The 16,936-nt window shown below is 45.6% G+C and overlaps 1 protein-coding gene across 5 annotated transcripts in view; it reads right to left on the bottom strand.

The window, feature by feature from the left end:
* The window catches only part of LOC143901745 (protein groucho), a 68,027-nt gene that overhangs the window by 40,042 nt on the left and 11,049 nt on the right, over positions 1 to 16,936 (bottom strand). For 2 of the 5 annotated variants that reach the window (XM_077414262.1, XM_077414260.1), the window contains exons 2-4: positions 11,124 to 11,221; positions 7,449 to 7,512; positions 1,899 to 1,943 (exon numbers count right to left, since the gene is read on the bottom strand). In XM_077414262.1, the coding sequence (XP_077270388.1) occupies positions 1,899 to 1,943; positions 7,449 to 7,512; positions 11,124 to 11,221 (207 nt within the window). Of the gene's footprint in view, positions 1 to 1,898; positions 1,944 to 7,448; positions 7,513 to 9,344; positions 9,409 to 11,123; positions 11,222 to 16,936 lie in introns of those variants that run through there. The other 3 variants (XM_077414261.1, XM_077414264.1, XM_077414266.1) reach the window with 3 other exon arrangements.

A 16,936-nucleotide genomic window follows, 5' to 3' on the forward strand; every position in this document is an offset into this window, starting at 1 on the left:
TATTCCATCGCTCCGATACCACATTTCACACGGTACGTATCTCGCGGCTTGTTCCTCCACGTAGCGCACGAATGTCCTCGTGGAGAGGGAGTCTTGAAAGAGTTATGCTCTTCATTCAACCTTAATACGTAACTTTTCTACGAGACTTACAACCGGAAATCCACGTTTCGATCAGACGGAAAAATCGCCCCGTTCCCGTTCGGTCTTCCCAGAATAGAATCCTTCTCTTCCATTTGCGCACTCTTTTACATCCCGATATTTTCTCCTTACTTAACAATATTTTTCCAGATATTACTTTTACGCAATTTTTAAACAAATGACATGAGATATACAAATTTACCGAATTAATGATTTAAACAAATACTTAATTATTCGCGTAATTGCCGTTCGATTTCTCCAGTCTCACGTCACATCTAAAATACTTGCAAAAGTGTCAACGTCATTACTCGGTTGAATACCCGCTCAGGAAAAGAGATAAGCGAGCTACTACCTGACTTGCGTCGCTACTGGCTTCGTGCGGACCTGCCGTAAGGCCGACGCCGAAGTCTTATTCATGATTTGAGGGACGCATCCTGCCGGAAAAAGAAGAGGAGTCGGAAAGAATAGGTGGGACATAAAGCGGACGGATGGAGGCGGGCTGAAGGAAATAACGGGCTCAGCTGCTAAATATTCAATAAACGTGAGCATTACTCGTCGCTGCACGCCCACGCCCAAGATAGATTATGATGGAGAAGCATCGATGAGGGGGCGAGAATATCGAAGTAGGCGAAGAAAGAGGAATCGCCATTTATTCTACAGAATTCGTGATCGAGATTCTTGTTCAGTAGCGTGTACAGAATGCCTCCTCTAGGACACTCGAGAGCTACCGTCGTCGATATTGCTGGCTTGCCGATAATTCGACGAATTCACTTTGTAGTACGTCGAGTTCAAAACGAGATATTTCTCAGACCTTTCGTGAACGGCGAACGCGAAAATCCATTCCGCGGATAATAACGACAGAAATATGCGATTCCCCAAACGGGATTTCTATATAAGATCGCGTCAAGCCTGCCCGGGGGCGTTTCACTTCGATCAGACGCGTCCTATAATTAAGAGAGATAGGGTCTCGTTACCGATCGATTATCGCGTCTCTCCTTTTCTCGCGCGACCCACGTCGACCCTAAATTATTCGACCGGGCACCACCTTTCTTCGTCGTAAAAAAGAGAGAAGCCAGGGGACTGGTTCGAAAGAAAATGAAACCAACGCTTCGCGGTAGTTGCCATCAATGGGATGCACGTGCGAGAAAATAAAAAATTCAAATGGTCCGTTCGCCACGATGAATATGGATGCGATGCAAAAGGAGCTTGATTACGAAATCTTTGTAATGGAGATTCTCGAAATGGATCTCTGTTCGAAAATAATATACGCGAACGTTTGACGATGCTGTACGTGAAAAAAAGAATATATGAGTATTATTTGATTTGTACGCGCAACGCGGAAAGAAGTAAAAAGCTTCATTTGCCCCGAGTGCTTTCTGAAAGCACGGTAATCTCGGTAGTTCTTAATAAAAGTCTGGAAGTCAAGTTAGGTTGCTTTTTTCATTGCGTAAGGTTTTGCGCGAGAGGTAACGCGGGCACCCCCGGCCGCGCTGCTATTTGCATGTTATTACCTTGTTTACATATTTATTCGCAATAGCTATAAGATCCCGGAGGGTCGCAAACACCCCGTAATCGGGGCTTTCTCCTCGTGTTCGACCCTTTAATTTTGGATTAAAGCCGAAAGCTGCGCGCAACGTGCCAACTGGGCGATTAATAAATCACCGCCGACTGACGTCGCGTATCGATCACGACGATATCGTTCTTTAACCGCATTTTCAAGATACTTTTAAATAACGTAGGCAGAACTTGAAATCTCTTACCTGTTTGTGCATCTCCACGTTAAGCCCGTACGACATCTCGTAATACTGCAAAAGTAAATGAAATAGAGAGATTAGAACGCGTAATCACATAAATTACGATGTTAGTACGGAATTAGTGTAAGCGTAGTGTTGCGCAGCTACATCGTTATATGCGTTTCGTTAACGAAGCCACGTCGACGTTAAGCGTAAGGTGATGCGTGCGTGAACTAGCAGCGTAACGCCGACTTTCACATGCAAAAGCTGAACTTTGCCGGAAGGTTGCTCATACGAAATCCAATTTTCGTATTTACGTTACGGCTTTGTCATTTTATCCTATCCCGAAGACGTTACCGCGTAAAATTTCCGTTTACTCTCTCCCTCTCTCTCTCTCGGATAGCTAAGAAAATTCGATTAAATTTGCGCCCACGAATGCAATGCCGCATATACCTGTCGTGTTCACGAAGTATACATGTAAAAGTATAAACATCGATTTTATCTTTCATTGCGACGACATACAGAAAAATTCGTCGTAGTATATTCGGGGTATTATTTTTATAAATAACGATCCGAGCGGAAATAATTGAAATTGGCGTATAAATATCGCATCTCGAATAAAACGCAAAGCCACTCCGTGGGATTAATCGAATTATCGAGTTTCGCAACCCAAGATGCTGGCTTGAATCCGTAATGACGGCTGTGCGGGAAGAGCGCCTCGCGGAGGATCCTTAAGGGCCTGCTTCGCGATTGCAGGGTTGAGATTATATCGATCAAATGAGATTACGAGATTACGAAAAGCGGACCAAATGGAGCCGTAATGCGAGACCGCAGTCAGTCGGTAAGAGGGATAAGCGCGTCGAGAAAATGAGAAAAACGAAGACGATGAGAAAGGAGCGCGCGGGCCCTCTCTCTCTCTCTCTCGTCTCCTTCTCCCCGAGAGGGAGAAAAGGCTTGTACGTGTGCTCGCGCGCGCGAGCGCGCCGTCGAGTGCACGTGTACGTATGCGTGTCGACCAAAGACCGGTTTCTCGTAACATCGTTTCTACATCGTGTGTACAAGACTCAGGCCGGGGCTGGCTTCAACTAATTCGCTTACCGAGACAGCGGTTCTCATTTCGCACGCATGAGATTTCTGATCGTAAAAGATTCGCAACGAAATAGCGCTTACGTATTTAACGTAAACGTTGCCGCGGTAGCGGTTTCGAGCGTTTCCGTTCCTCGCGAGCGGAATAGGACCGGAATACAGCTATCCTGTGTACCGACGCAATACCAACAGCGTGGCGCGTAACTACGGTCGCGCAAAGGAGAAAAAGAGAGAAAATCCGGCAGTTCGCGATTTTAACGAGCGTCTTGAATATAGTCGCCGCATTATTCCCGGCGGAATCAACGACCGTTGTGAAACGGGCTTTATTGCCCGGTGGTCGTAAAGAGCGTACTAAACCGCGTTTTAATATATCGGTGCGGCTACGACAGTCGGTTTAGAGTTTTTCTCGCGTATATATATATATATATATATATACGAGGGGAACGCGCGTACCGTAATGCGCGAGACGTCGAGACGCGGCCGCGCGGGCGCGAGAGAAGACGGTCTCTCGCGTTTTCGAACGCAATGTTCTCAACGTTACAATTTTTACGACACCGGTAATATTTATTTTGCAATGCGGTAGAATTATTATCGTTAATACTTCAAACGCGGGCAAATTCGTCTGGATGAATATTTTACGAACCTGCTCCGGACAGGTCGCGATTAATTAAACCCGTTTGTTTTAATAATTCGATATTCATTCGGCGCGGTTTATCTTTGAAATTACGATTATTTTGTAAATTGCGAACGCTACAATGTATATATAGAAAATATAAATATAGAAATTTGGCCCGGCTCACGCTCTGCTTTTAAATATAAATTAATCCGCCCATATTTTTATTACATTCGCGCTCGCGAGCATTATCAATAAATCGCGAAATGTATATTTCAATCGGTTCTGTTCTTGCGAAAATAATAATTTCGCTGAAAGCTCGCAGCTCATGTTAGCGTATAGTGAAATTTAATTATGTTTAAATCAACTTATTAAAACGCCGAGAACAAAATAAAAGAAAAACGATTAAAAATTTATCAATAATAATATGTATTCCATTTTTTATCATCGAGTTTTTCTACCATCAGAAAACTAATTATAAATCTTTTTTTTTTTTAATTTAGTGTCTAAATTTCAAAAATATATAGCTTGGCAAAATATTTCTTTCTTTCTCCTGCATTTTGATTCACGGATAGAAAGAAAAAGATAGTTAAGAAGCTACGCGGAGATCAGTCTCGCCGCCGCAGACCGTCCCAACGAAGCAATTGGTTTTTAATTGATAGACTCCATTGAGAGAGGGAAACCCTCGGAGACGGGAGATCAGGGATCTTAATTATCACGAAACTGGAAACGCCACTCTCGCGGTCGAGATGTCTAATACGAGTGAAGGAACACTGTGAATAGCGGCAATCGGTTATACGATAATGAAGTGAAGCTCCGTAAACTCGATGCAGCGTGATTACGAATATCTCATTATAGTATCGACATTTTATACGCGTTGCATCTTTTTTATGTAAAAAATTGAGAGGAAAGTATTTTAATGCTTTCCGACGACAGACCTTTTTCTTGAGGTCGAGAATAAATCGAGCCTTTATCTATGTTCGTATAAAATTCTCTCTCATTCGAAAAACAGTCGAGAGAAGATTTAGGTTGAATTATTAGCTGAAAACTTACTCCGTATGAATAGTCGTCGTCTCTAATCGTGACCGATTGAATCGCGAAAACGACTCCGGAATGGCGCAATCTCTTTTCAATTCACGAGCAGCCAAACGATATCGATCACGATCGGTATCTACCCCACGAACGTGCCTGGCTCGTTCCCCTCTCGCTTAGAGAAAGACACTCGTCGTCTCCCAATAAAAATCGTACTTGAATATAACTCTTTAAGCGATGATAATGTATCTGATCGTGTGCGACTTGCAAATTTCGTCCTCGATGCAACCTCGTTACTCCGCGGTCGAATCGGCTTAATCAAGAACATGCCACGGCCTACGTGTACGGCTGCGATAGTTTGTGTTCACGCTCGTGTATTCGTACTACGGAATGATTCAGCAAATCGGCGGCCTCGACGCATACACGAATTAATTCTCTGGTGAGCGTGTTCTTACTTCTATAACATTATTTTCGTATTTAATAGAAACGTTTTAGACGCGCGCGCGCTCGCGCTCACTCAACCGATGAGAGTATCGCGCGCAGTAATATAGCGTGCGATTCGCGAGCGGAAACACGAAGCGGAGGATGTACTCACGTCAAATGTATCGGGTGGCAATGCGAGCGCGACGAACGAAGTGCTTCGCGACCGGTCTCCCTCCCGCCATGCTCGCGGTTCGCGCGCTCGTAAAAGTTCACGAGCTCGACAATTACATGAAAGAGTCGTAAAGGCGTAACGCCCCGTGCATGGCTGGGGCCTACACCCGTGTGGTATAACGATGTCGTACCGGGCATCCTACGGCTCGCACGAACACGACCGTATACGCCGATGGCCTCCATCGATAACGAGTCCCGAGAGATTCGCCGGCTGGCTGCCAGTAAATGCCGCCTCGCGACGTCACGTGGAAAATTCGGAGGGAGACCAGATACGGGGACTGGCTTTACATGTATGTGTATACACATCGTATACGAGATATCCCGGTTACAGTACTCGCGATATCCGGGAGAGACATTCAGTGGGGACGACGCGACGGCGGCGTTGTTCGGAGCGCGGGAAAGCAAGCTACGGCGATCACCGTGGAAAAACCGTAACGCGATACTTTACTCGGTACTCGCTAATTCATCGACGATGAGGGCGAGCATCTGCGCGACGCACCGTTACGCGCGCTACGATTGCAATACCCGCATGAATCGATGACTCGCTCGATGCGAACTCGAACGTGTTTTAGCCGACAGACGCGAGTATACCTGTTGCTAACGCCGAACTGAACCCGATACTACGATAAATTCTTGTTACGTCGGTAATCAATCATCAATGATAAAACGGCGCGATAGGACGATAGCGCAATAAATATGCTTTCGTGCTCGCCGATCGAAATTTGATCAAGTGCATTCCGTGGTTTCGCTATGTTTCGCGCCGACGTTCGTTACCGCGCAACTGGCAGAACAATAAGCGCCCCTGCGCCACATCGAAACGAAAGTGGAATAAAGTATGATATGTACATTTAAACCTGTCACACGCTTGAGTCGCGGGCCGATCGATCGATATGCGTACGGGCGGAACAAAGGATACGGGCGCACGGGGCGCGAAGATCGATCGATCGAGAGGAGCGAGCGAGCAGCGCATACCTGAACGCGAGATAAGCGCGCTCTCGTACGACGTACACGCTATGTATACGTGAGACGATCGCGCGATTAATCTTCGTGCCGTGGCGTGAATCGGCGGAAGTGCCACGTCCACGCGAGAGCGAGCGACGCGCATTTTATATGAAGTTATTTGCATCGACCGTGCGCGGCCAAGTCCGCGGACTACGGCCTATAAATTATCGCCGGTCTATTAATGCATGGCTTCGTGAACTTTGAGCAACGAACTGCGAACCGCGTATACTTGTGGCGTGCGAATCGCGGGGCAACGCGGCTCTCTATTCGCGCGCGCTATCAAGATTTCTCGAATAAACTTCCAGTTAGATTAGCACAACGAATATCTTCGCGGTGAATTTGCAAATCTAAGGAAGTGTCCGTGCCTTAATCTAAAAAAAAAAAAAAAAAAGATTTAGATCTATGCTTCTCCGGATACTAAAGTGATGTAGCCTGGAAATTATCGTGTTATATGTGAAGACACTCTCAAGATAGATAGCCCGGAAAGAATGCAGATCCACCGAGACGCCGCGCGCCGGTACAACTGGCGTAAAATTAAAACCGGTACTCTCGGCGACCTTTGACCTCCCATGAAGAAAGCGGTGCGCACCTCTTTACGCTTCACGCGGCTCTTAATGAAGATGCATACACGCGGCCGACGGTGTATCGCGATAACGAAGATCTACGGGCGAAAGTAAGCCGAGACTCTCGCGGCGTCTACGTGTATATATACTCTCGCGGGACAAAGCCGAAAAACAAAACTAGAAGAGAAGCCTTCGCGTTCGGCGAAGGAGCACCGCACGGCACGTGTACGACGTGATTCTAAATTATTTCGTCATCCTCTTATGCCGCAAGACAAATATTTTTTTACCGCAAATCGGACTTCTAGAGATATATATGTGCCTAAAGATAATGTCAACTTTGTATAGCGCGTAATTTAAACATCATTAAACTTATGTACTCTCGATATATTTCTCAGCATTGCGTCGTAGTGCAAATTTGACGAGCGAACTTACGATGTGGAGTGTTCCCTACAGTCCGCAACGGTTCAAGTCAAGAGTGAGCGCAAAAATAAACTTTGCGAGGACTCGTCTCTCGCGACGCGAAATGGAGAAAAGCGCGTCGCGTCGCGTCGTTTGACCCTTTTACGTTTAATACGATTACTATCGATAGGTTCTGCCAATAGGTTTTGTAAGCTTGTGTGAACTCACCATGACGTAGTGGCGCTGCATCTCCGTCTTCTCCTGGGCGAGTTTCTCCAGCTCCAACTTAATACTGGACAGAACAAGCAGGAAATCGCACGTGTAAGCTAAACATTAGTAAGTGCAGGCGACATTCAAAAGCTGTGGGGGCAAAATAAAGAAGGGGGGCTCTCTCTCTCTCTCTCTCTTTCGTATTTGACCGGGGAGAGGTCTCGTGTGGAGCGTTTCGGCTAACAATAGAGAATGGAGAATATAATAACGCGCCGCTAAACGAGATTATCGAGTCATCAACGAGTCGAGATCGAGGGTCTGTGACTTGGGCTCCGTGGCGAACGAGGGATACGATATCATGTTCGAAACGCGTTGTTCGATCGTGTAACGATTCGTTAATCTGTCCCGGATTTTTCCGCATGTACATACTTTTTTTAACCTTCCGAACCGGTTCGTTTCTATCGCGCCCCCAAATTGAGGGATATTGCGGAGGGGTGGTGCACAGCCAAGCCATTAAAAACACACAATTAGTGCAGCCGCAACAAACATTGATAATAATTGTTATATACTGGCCATCGTGTGTGGGTGTGTGTGTGTGTGTGTGTTACATTGTGTGTGAATTTCGTGTTTACCAAGTGGACCGTGGAGAATATTGGAAGCGTCGCGATTGCGAGCGAATAATTCATAAAAACGCATTCGTGGAATTTACATCGCGTTCAATTAACAAGGAAATCGTATGCAAATACAAACAATCGCAAACGCGTTAGGTAGGTACTATATATATATATATACCGGTCGTTAAATATTAAATAACAAAACTGTTCATCATCGAGAGCGATAATTATTTTGTAAAAAAAAAAAAAACTATGTAATCGTCAGAAAATGTGTTTTCGAGCACTTTGCCTCGTTTAAAAAGAAAGTTAATACGAAATCAATACGAGAGAATCGTCGCGGCACTGCGCGGGTTCATTAAGAGTTAATCCTCGTCGCGTCGCGCTTTTCCCCGACGTGTTAAAGCGCATATTAATATTCACTTGGTCGGCCACCAACCATGTTACCCCGACAGCGACATCAGAGCGGGAACAAAGGCCCCGTCCACGGTGGCGATAACTTTTTTAACGACGACAAGCTCGCGCCGTATTTTTGTTTAGCGCGGCGCCCCGGGGGCGCAGGAAAATAATCTTGCGGTGGTCGACAAAACCGCTTGTACCGCGGCGAAATGAATGCGTTCGTATGTGCCTGTAACGCTCGAGTGCATCGCGCGCCCGCCGCCGCTGCTGTGTTGCTGCTCCGCTGCTGCTGTTGCCGCTCTGCCTGCTTGCTCCATGACTGTATACCTACGATAGCGAGTATGGGGTGTGTCGTGTCTCTCTCTGTGATTCGTGTTTCTCCCCATGTTCCCAGTATTTTCGGCGCGCGACGACCGCCAATGCTCGGCTCGCGACAATAATTTCCCCGAGATTTCTTTTTTTTTTCTCTCTCTCTCTCTCTCTCTCTCTCTCTTTATCTGCCCCGTCCACCCAACTCCCCTGGAATTATACCTTTGACATTACTTTGAAGATACGTACCATTTTCCTTTTAATTGCACCCCCACGTATAATAAAAGCGTTACAGCCGTGCTGCCGCGGGCATATCGAAAATTCATTTCGGTAAAATCAAATCGGTTTTTTAATAATTTCCCTCCCTTTTAGGGGTCTTCGCAATTTCGCGAGAATTGAAACAGCTCGACCGCGACCGAGCGATATCTCTCGAATTCGAGCGCGACGAAAACGAATGCATTTTAATCTGGGAACAACGGCAGGATGATTCGTATGGCTTTGTGTGCATGTGGGTATGCGTGTGTATGTGTAAATGTATGTGTGAGTAACGCGCGCGCGTTGCCCTTTCTACATTTTTATCTTTTTCCCGGCTTACCATCACGTAATGCCTCTGTATCTCTATTTTTTCACTGGCCAGTTTCTCGCACTCCAATTTAAGGCTGTGTAAGAAGAACAAGAACAGAGCATTAATATCCACCGGCCCTCGAAATCGTCGGTGCCATTGTCCCTCCGCTCGTCGTTCTTCGTCGCGACATTAAGTTAAAAACGCGCCATATATAACGCGCGCCGTGTATCGCGAACGAGATAAAATAAAAGGTCGGTACAACTGTAAAAGCTTCAACGATAACGAACGGAGTAAAGACGGTTTATATCGATCTCGCCATCGAGTTCAGCACGGAAACGCAATGATAAATTTGGCATTTCTCGAACAACCAAATTTTCTTTCTCTTTTGTGTTTTTCAAGGAGGAAACCCAGAAGTCGCGTAACGGGACGCAAAAGCAATTTGACTCGGTTCGAGAAAATGATAGAATGCATGCGGTAAATCCGACGCGGCGTTTAATATTCGTGAAAGGCGAATCCACTCTATATGTTGCGCGGCGTAATCTCACCTATAAGGCGATAAATTAGCACGGTATTAACGATCACGCTCGCGCGAGCGGCAACTCTCGTTACGCAAACGGCAATACTCGTACAGTCAGAAAGTCGATTAATTATTTCAGATTGACGCCGTGCCAACGATTTGCGGGACGATTTATCGAGAATCACGTTGCGCGCTTGAATGCGCGCGCCTACTAACACGTGGCCGAGATAGCACTCCGTTTCACGCGGCCGGATGCATTTTTGCTTTTCCGCGATTAATATCTCAATCCGTGGAATTTATGCGGATGTTGTTCTAAACGCGCGACAGTTATTGGCTCAAACGTGCCCGGTATCGTCGCTCCGTTTTAATTATTGTAATTATTTTTCTTTTATTGTCAGCACTTTGTATACATTTAACTTTCAAGAAAAAAGGAGGAAAAGGGAGAGGACGATGCCGATGCTCTTTCAACGACCCCGGAACGCGGTGAATTTAACATATCGATGAATAGGGACGCAAATCCAACGATCAAAGAAACTAGTCACGCGCCAGCGAACTTTTCGCTCCCGAACCCGTCAAAAAGCGCGACCCGCGATCTCGGAGGAAACCCTTTTCTGCGATCGCAGACACGTGCATCGCGCACACAGGCGCGCCATCCAAATGGGGTCTTCGCTCCTTCTCCAGACCGTGCGCATACTTCGGTGTGCACCGTTGCCGGTCGGACAAACAATTATCTGCCCACGTCCGTACATCAGTTCGTGCGTTTCGCGTGCGCGCCCACGTGGTATTTGCACGAGCGCTTAATGGATACGGCCCTCCGGTGTCCACGGACGCGAATGTTTACTCCGTTCGACAAACTACTGACCGCTGAATGAAGTTTACATCACGCTCAACTATCCGCGAGAAAATATATATTTTCGCCGAGAAAATGGGAATCCGACAATTTTTCTTAAAAAAAAAAAAAAAACGCCGATAAGATCGCGTAAAAGCTTTGGGACAAGTTGTATCAATATCAACTTCCTACGTACTCTACCGTTACTTCAGTAACAAAAATAAAAAAATACGTGTCGTTAATTCAAAGAAAAAAAAAGTTATTGTATAAATATTAATGTCTGTGACAGACAACAAAGATGTACGTTTACAGTCGCGTGATTAATACAAATTGCCAGGATTGTCGGAAACAATACTTGTGACAAATTGGCCGCGTCTTTATTCATATTGAATAAAGCCCGTACATCTTCGATTGACTGCAATCGACAAAAACAAGTTTGTAAATACGAAAAGAAGAAGGATACCTGTGATATTGGGCTTGTAAAAAGTTGAACTCCTCTTTTATACGATCGCAGGACTCGCCGACCGAAAATTTGAACGGCTGCCCAGGCTGCGGTGGACCCTGCAACACAAAAAAACACCATTAAATGTATCAATGTGCCTTAATCCCTTAACGCCATTAAAGCCCTAAAGACCTCGAGATTTATTCGAGAAACTCCGCCAACTCGCAGGTAACTTGAAATCGATACACAGAGTTGGACAAAAAATGTTGCCACTTCGAGATGTACACTCCGCAAAAAATCCGCAAAAAAGACCGTGCCACGCCTCGTTAATTAATGCTTTTCCTCAATTTTGATGTACATCTATCTTTCATGTCTATATGTAACTGCTCTATTTCTTTTACCGTAAAAACTAATGTCAAATTTTGAATGACTCTTCCATCAGACTTTCTAGATTACCACAAATGAAATTGCCGGCGTAATAATCTTCGAGTACATTTCGAACTGTTCAAACAGTTCTGTATAACTGTTCTGTAACTTCGACGCATAATCATAACAATATAAACCGGCTTAAAGTTTAATTGGTTTATTAATTCTATTATATGTATCTTATCTTGATTCAGGTTTCATCCGAGCGTCGCGTTATACATGCGAAGTACAATGTAATAAATACCGGATAACACGCTAAACTTATTATAGATAGTTAGTTTCTCATCTAAAAAAGGAAAATTTCGCTCTATTATTATTCGGTAGAAAGTGATCACTATTATGCTTCAAGCTTAAGAGTCAAACTTATAATCGCCATAATATGTAACTGCCAGAACAGAAACAACTTTGGTAATAATTTAAACCAGTATATCACGTCAAGAACGATCCTTAATTTGATTTATATATCTTAATTATATTTATATTTATGCCAATTATAATTATATTTATCCCAATTAATTAAATATTTCAGGCTACGCTACTTTTTTATCGCGGGGCATGTGCCGTAGTAAAATCCGAGTGACTTTGGTGGTTGCTGTATCAGCGCGCGTCCACCAAGCGTAAAAGCCACATTATTGCCGGTAGTACCAGTGCTACCCGCCTCCGTATACCTGTTGGTAATAACGTTACGAGCGTGTTATCGATCGTTTTGCACGTCGTGCCCCGCAAAACGGATACGCCACTATGGCCTCGTAAAAGCCGGAATATAGTTCCCTCTCCCTTTCTCTCTTTTCCCTCTAGTCTACTCCGCGACGGCCGAGGAATGCCGCCGGAATCGCGACGTTTCGTGCGGGAACGCGAGCGGGAGGTCGCTAACGATTCGCCGGCGATCGCGATCGCGTAATGAAAATCGTGCCAAAACTCGTAAAATAAAGATCAACTTTCGGTCGCGTTGCCGCGCTAATGAGTCACACGTGTGATACCAGGCCCGGGGGGGTCTACTATATATACATATAATATATAATACCACAAACAGTACGGACGTTCAGAAAACGCTAAGTACTTCCTTGTTTGTGATTTATTAATTTTTAATCTCATTTTTAAAAATTGTTTGTTACTGTCTCGTTAGGATTTCTTTTACTTTTTACAACATGCTTTTAAATTGTAGAATATTTTACTGTGATAAGCGAGTAATATTTCAAAGAAAAATTCGATCTCACGTGAATCGATGTACCTCGTAGTCCTCGGAAAGCCTCGTATAGCTGCGAGTAGTCACCGCAGCGTGTTTTATTAATTTTTACGGCTTCGCAAAGGGCTTCTCCCCGACGCATTATCGCACATGTATATTCGAATTACGCCGAGGATTTGCGCGCCAGGTGTGCAATATCTTTAAACGGCTCAAGCTCGACGGAATCATACCAGACAACATTGCAACGCTGTGTATCTCGCTCGCTTGCTTGTTATCTGCGAACGTATATACACATCCAGAAACACATACGTACGCGTATATACGGCTCATCTTTCGCAAGTGACTTTTAAATGCGACGTAATGCGAGTAGATTTTCTCATCTATCTTATTAAAGGACGGAAGAGTAGAGTTAATGCAAATTGGCAAACAGCTGATCGCAATGGAATCGCTGATCCGATTTGTATGCGACAAGTCACGATGGTCAATCCAATTAATTTATCAGCTTTCGCCCGTGGGACAAAATAGCAGACGTCAGAATGAAATGTACCGCTTGGTATTTTCCGGTAGCTCCGTTTATCAGCTCCGTCAATAGATCGATATGAATTAAGAATATCAGTCTGTCGAGATACGGACACCACTCGTAAAACAGATTTATATCGCCGTGTGCATAATTTATTGTAAATTATTTGTACCGATATAGCCCAAAAAAACACATCTACATACCTAATACATATATGGAAATGTCGAAAGTAATGATATGATAAACACACAACAGCATCTTGCCGATATTTTCTTGAAATATTCACATCGTTTTAATGTTCAACGAACGGAATGACGAAATAGTGATGGCCTTTCGCATCGATGAGCGAGACGGAAAAGCAACGCACACCCGCCGAGCAACACGGTTAGCGTCCGTCGAAAAGCGAAGCGCGCGAATTATGTCGTTTCGACGAATAATAATGAGAGAACGTAGCCGTCGCGCACGTCAATCAGTGTCCTTTACGTGCCGCGGCCGATTTAATTATCCGATAGCCTCCTCTCTCCCGCATCATCATTCGGTTCCCTCTTTCCACGCCGCGCCGCGCCGCGCCGCGCCGCGCTTTTTATTCCGCGCGATCGAGAGCCATCGGCAATACAGCGTGCGCGCGTTCGCGCCGGAGGTATTCAAATAGCGCGTTATCGGTCCGACAACCCCGTGAAAACGAAACGATAGCCGGGGCCGGATAACGACGAACAAGAATTGGCATTAAAGCGCAACGATCGGCACGATCGCGCTTTTATTGGTTTTCGAGTCTCGCGCGACATTTAATACATCCCGGCAGATACCGGATTACCGTTTCGCAGTATATTATCGCGGACAACTCAATGGAGCGAGGAGGCCGCTCAATGGACGTTCGTTAAAGCCGACTATGGGGCGACATCGTCGTTTACGCGCGCGCGCGGTCACCCTGTCTCTTCGGCCGTCAAAGAGGAAAGGAGAGAGAGAGAGAGAGAGGGGGGAGAAGAGGAGACGACAAGTCGGCCACGCCGTGTTACGTTCTAACGTTAACAGCAACTGGACCAATCAGTTGCGTTTGCAGCCACTCAAGTACGCTTAAGTGGCGCGTATCACTGCGTCTAATTACGTTAGCTCCATCGATCCCGCCGTCCGTCATCCACTAGATGCCTGATTATCGGCACGTATTATCGGACAGGTTAACTGCTCTCTACGATGTCCCCGTCTGTGATCAAGCCCGTAACCAAACACAAGGCACGCGCGCGCTCAAGTGCCAAGAACATTTGCTCATCTCGAGCTACGGTAAACGGGCATTGTGCTCACATTAGGGTCGCAACTAAAACGGAAATGCTATATATATATTACGCTCCGAATATTTTAAATTTATTCTCGCGTTCTCCAGTTACATAATATAATTAAAGATTTTAGATTTGTTTTGATTTACCAACTCGTTAAAAGACTTAACTTCAAAGCTATTATTACAGATTTCACTATAACTCGTTTCTCTGGCAAAAAAATAATAAAAGTTTTTTCACCAGTGTCTTTTCTAACTTAATATTCGAGAGAAACAGCTGCCTGTATCAATCGAAGCACCTGATATACCGTGCTAATCAAAGAGACGGTAGTTTCGAGAGTTGGTGGCCGTGCGCACTCGTCCGCTTTACTTAGAGGCTCTCGTGAGAAACTCGCTAAACCATGGTGGGATTACGCGAAAGGACGACGCAAACAGGGAGAACGGCCGGGGCCGGGAAGAGCTTCGAAAGGGTCGGCGGTTTTCGCCGCACCGCAAAACCACCGACTCGTGGCGCGGATTCCAAAACCACCCGACGACCAGAACCGACCGCGTTCGCCCTATAAGCGAACCTCTCTCTACCACCTTCCGTTATTCCGTTATTCCGTAGAGAGCCGCTGGTCGCGAAATATCATCGAAATATCGCGCGCGGTGGAGAGAGTAGGGAAAAACATGATTTATCTTATAACGGTTTAAGCACCGTACAATCGGAATTCCTTGAACAGCCGTAATATCGCGCACGAAATGACCACGATCGACGGTAATGAGCTTAAGTTACGTAATTTCTACAATTTTCGCGGGAAATTAGGCGAAAAACAATACAGAAATCGATGTTGGGTGTATAACAAACTGATTGCCGAACAAACGAACTCGAGCAAACCCAAGCACGATCGAATACCGAAATTATGCAACGCGATAACAATTCCCTTAATATCGCCAGACAATACGCTTCAAGATTTGCATGAGGTGTAGAGAGAAAGAGAGAGAGAGAAAGAGACGGGTGTACGAGCGGTTGTATCTTATTGATCATTATGATTATTCCCCGTAGCAGACTGCGAATTCATCCCGAGACTGCGGGGCACGACCGCTATTTGCATAAGCAATGCATTTTGATTCGTAGACCCACATTGTACTCGGCACACGGGGAATGACATAAATAATGCATAGAATAATGATAGCGCGCGCGGCGCGCGAAAGCGAGTCTCTCTATCGCGAAACGAAACGAGACGAGAAGAGACGAGACGAGACGATTCTCGCGCTCGTAATTCTTCGGTATGCTGAAATTGCGCCGGTGCGCCGCCACCGGCGCATGCATTTTGTTCTACTCTCGTTAACCATTACCAGCGCGTTATATCCAGCTTTCTCGCGGTGTGATTCGCATCTTCGCGGCGTGCACACGTTACGGTAGATCCCACCGTGCATCGTCCCGCGTGAAAAAACGCAAATAGACATATCTGAAATAAATAAACGGAACAATGAAGCCGAAGGCTTCTTTAATATCAGAAAACGGGAATATTAAGATCCGAGAGGTCTCGAGAGGCGAGCACATCTGCTGTAACGCATTGAGGCTCTTATACAGTTAACGTATAATCATATCGTATAATTTGCCAGGCCATTTACTTAAATTTCTTTCGCGAGAGGTAACGAGCAGAGTTAGCGTATGTAGAGCGGCTAATAAAACCATCGTGTCAAAACGTTATTTCACGGAAGAAGGTGGTAACGGTGTCGGCGCCTATCCGCCAACAGTGCGCCCAGAAAATATTTTTTTATGTGTGTGTGTGTGTGTGTGTGTGTGCGCGCGCGCGCGCGTCAATTCGCTCATAACTACAATGTATCTGTAACGTAACTCACGATGACGTGAAGCGAGCTGAAAACACCTGACGCGTGTACGCACGATTCTCCGTGCCGGTCCCGAGTCCCGACACAGGCGGGCCAGGCCACGCATTCGAACAGATCGCTCGATAAGAGACGACTGCGCGGCAGTTTAACCCGTCGAGCAATTAAGGCGATACGATCGACGCTCTCGTAAAATAACGTCACACTAGCACGCCGCTGGATACAAGAATAAATGCTACCCTCTGTCTCTCGTCTCATATCTATACGTGGTCTCTTCGTTCGTCTCTCTGGTCCCTCTCTTTCTTTCTCTACCTCTCTCAAGCCCGAATGTATTTACACGAATGCTTTGCATGGCATCTCGCACGCACACGACGACGACCAGCTGTGCGCGCCAGAGATCGCTGCGCAGAAGACTTAACTTAATAACACGCGGACGCTGACGTTTATAGACTCCGTTTCGCCGTTGGCGAATGTAAAGTGACCGTTCTCTCTCCCTCTCTCTCCCTCAAAGTTGATATTCCCTTACATCGGTATTATGCAGGAAATCGCGTTTACACGTTTCAACAAAACAAACGAATAAAGTGTGCGAAAATGTAGAA

Source organism: Temnothorax americanus, unplaced genomic scaffold (genome assembly GCF_048541705.1).
Source record: "Temnothorax americanus isolate GAGA-0224 unplaced genomic scaffold, ASM4854170v1 Scaffold36, whole genome shotgun sequence".
NCBI lineage: Eukaryota > Metazoa > Arthropoda > Insecta > Hymenoptera > Formicidae > Temnothorax > Temnothorax americanus.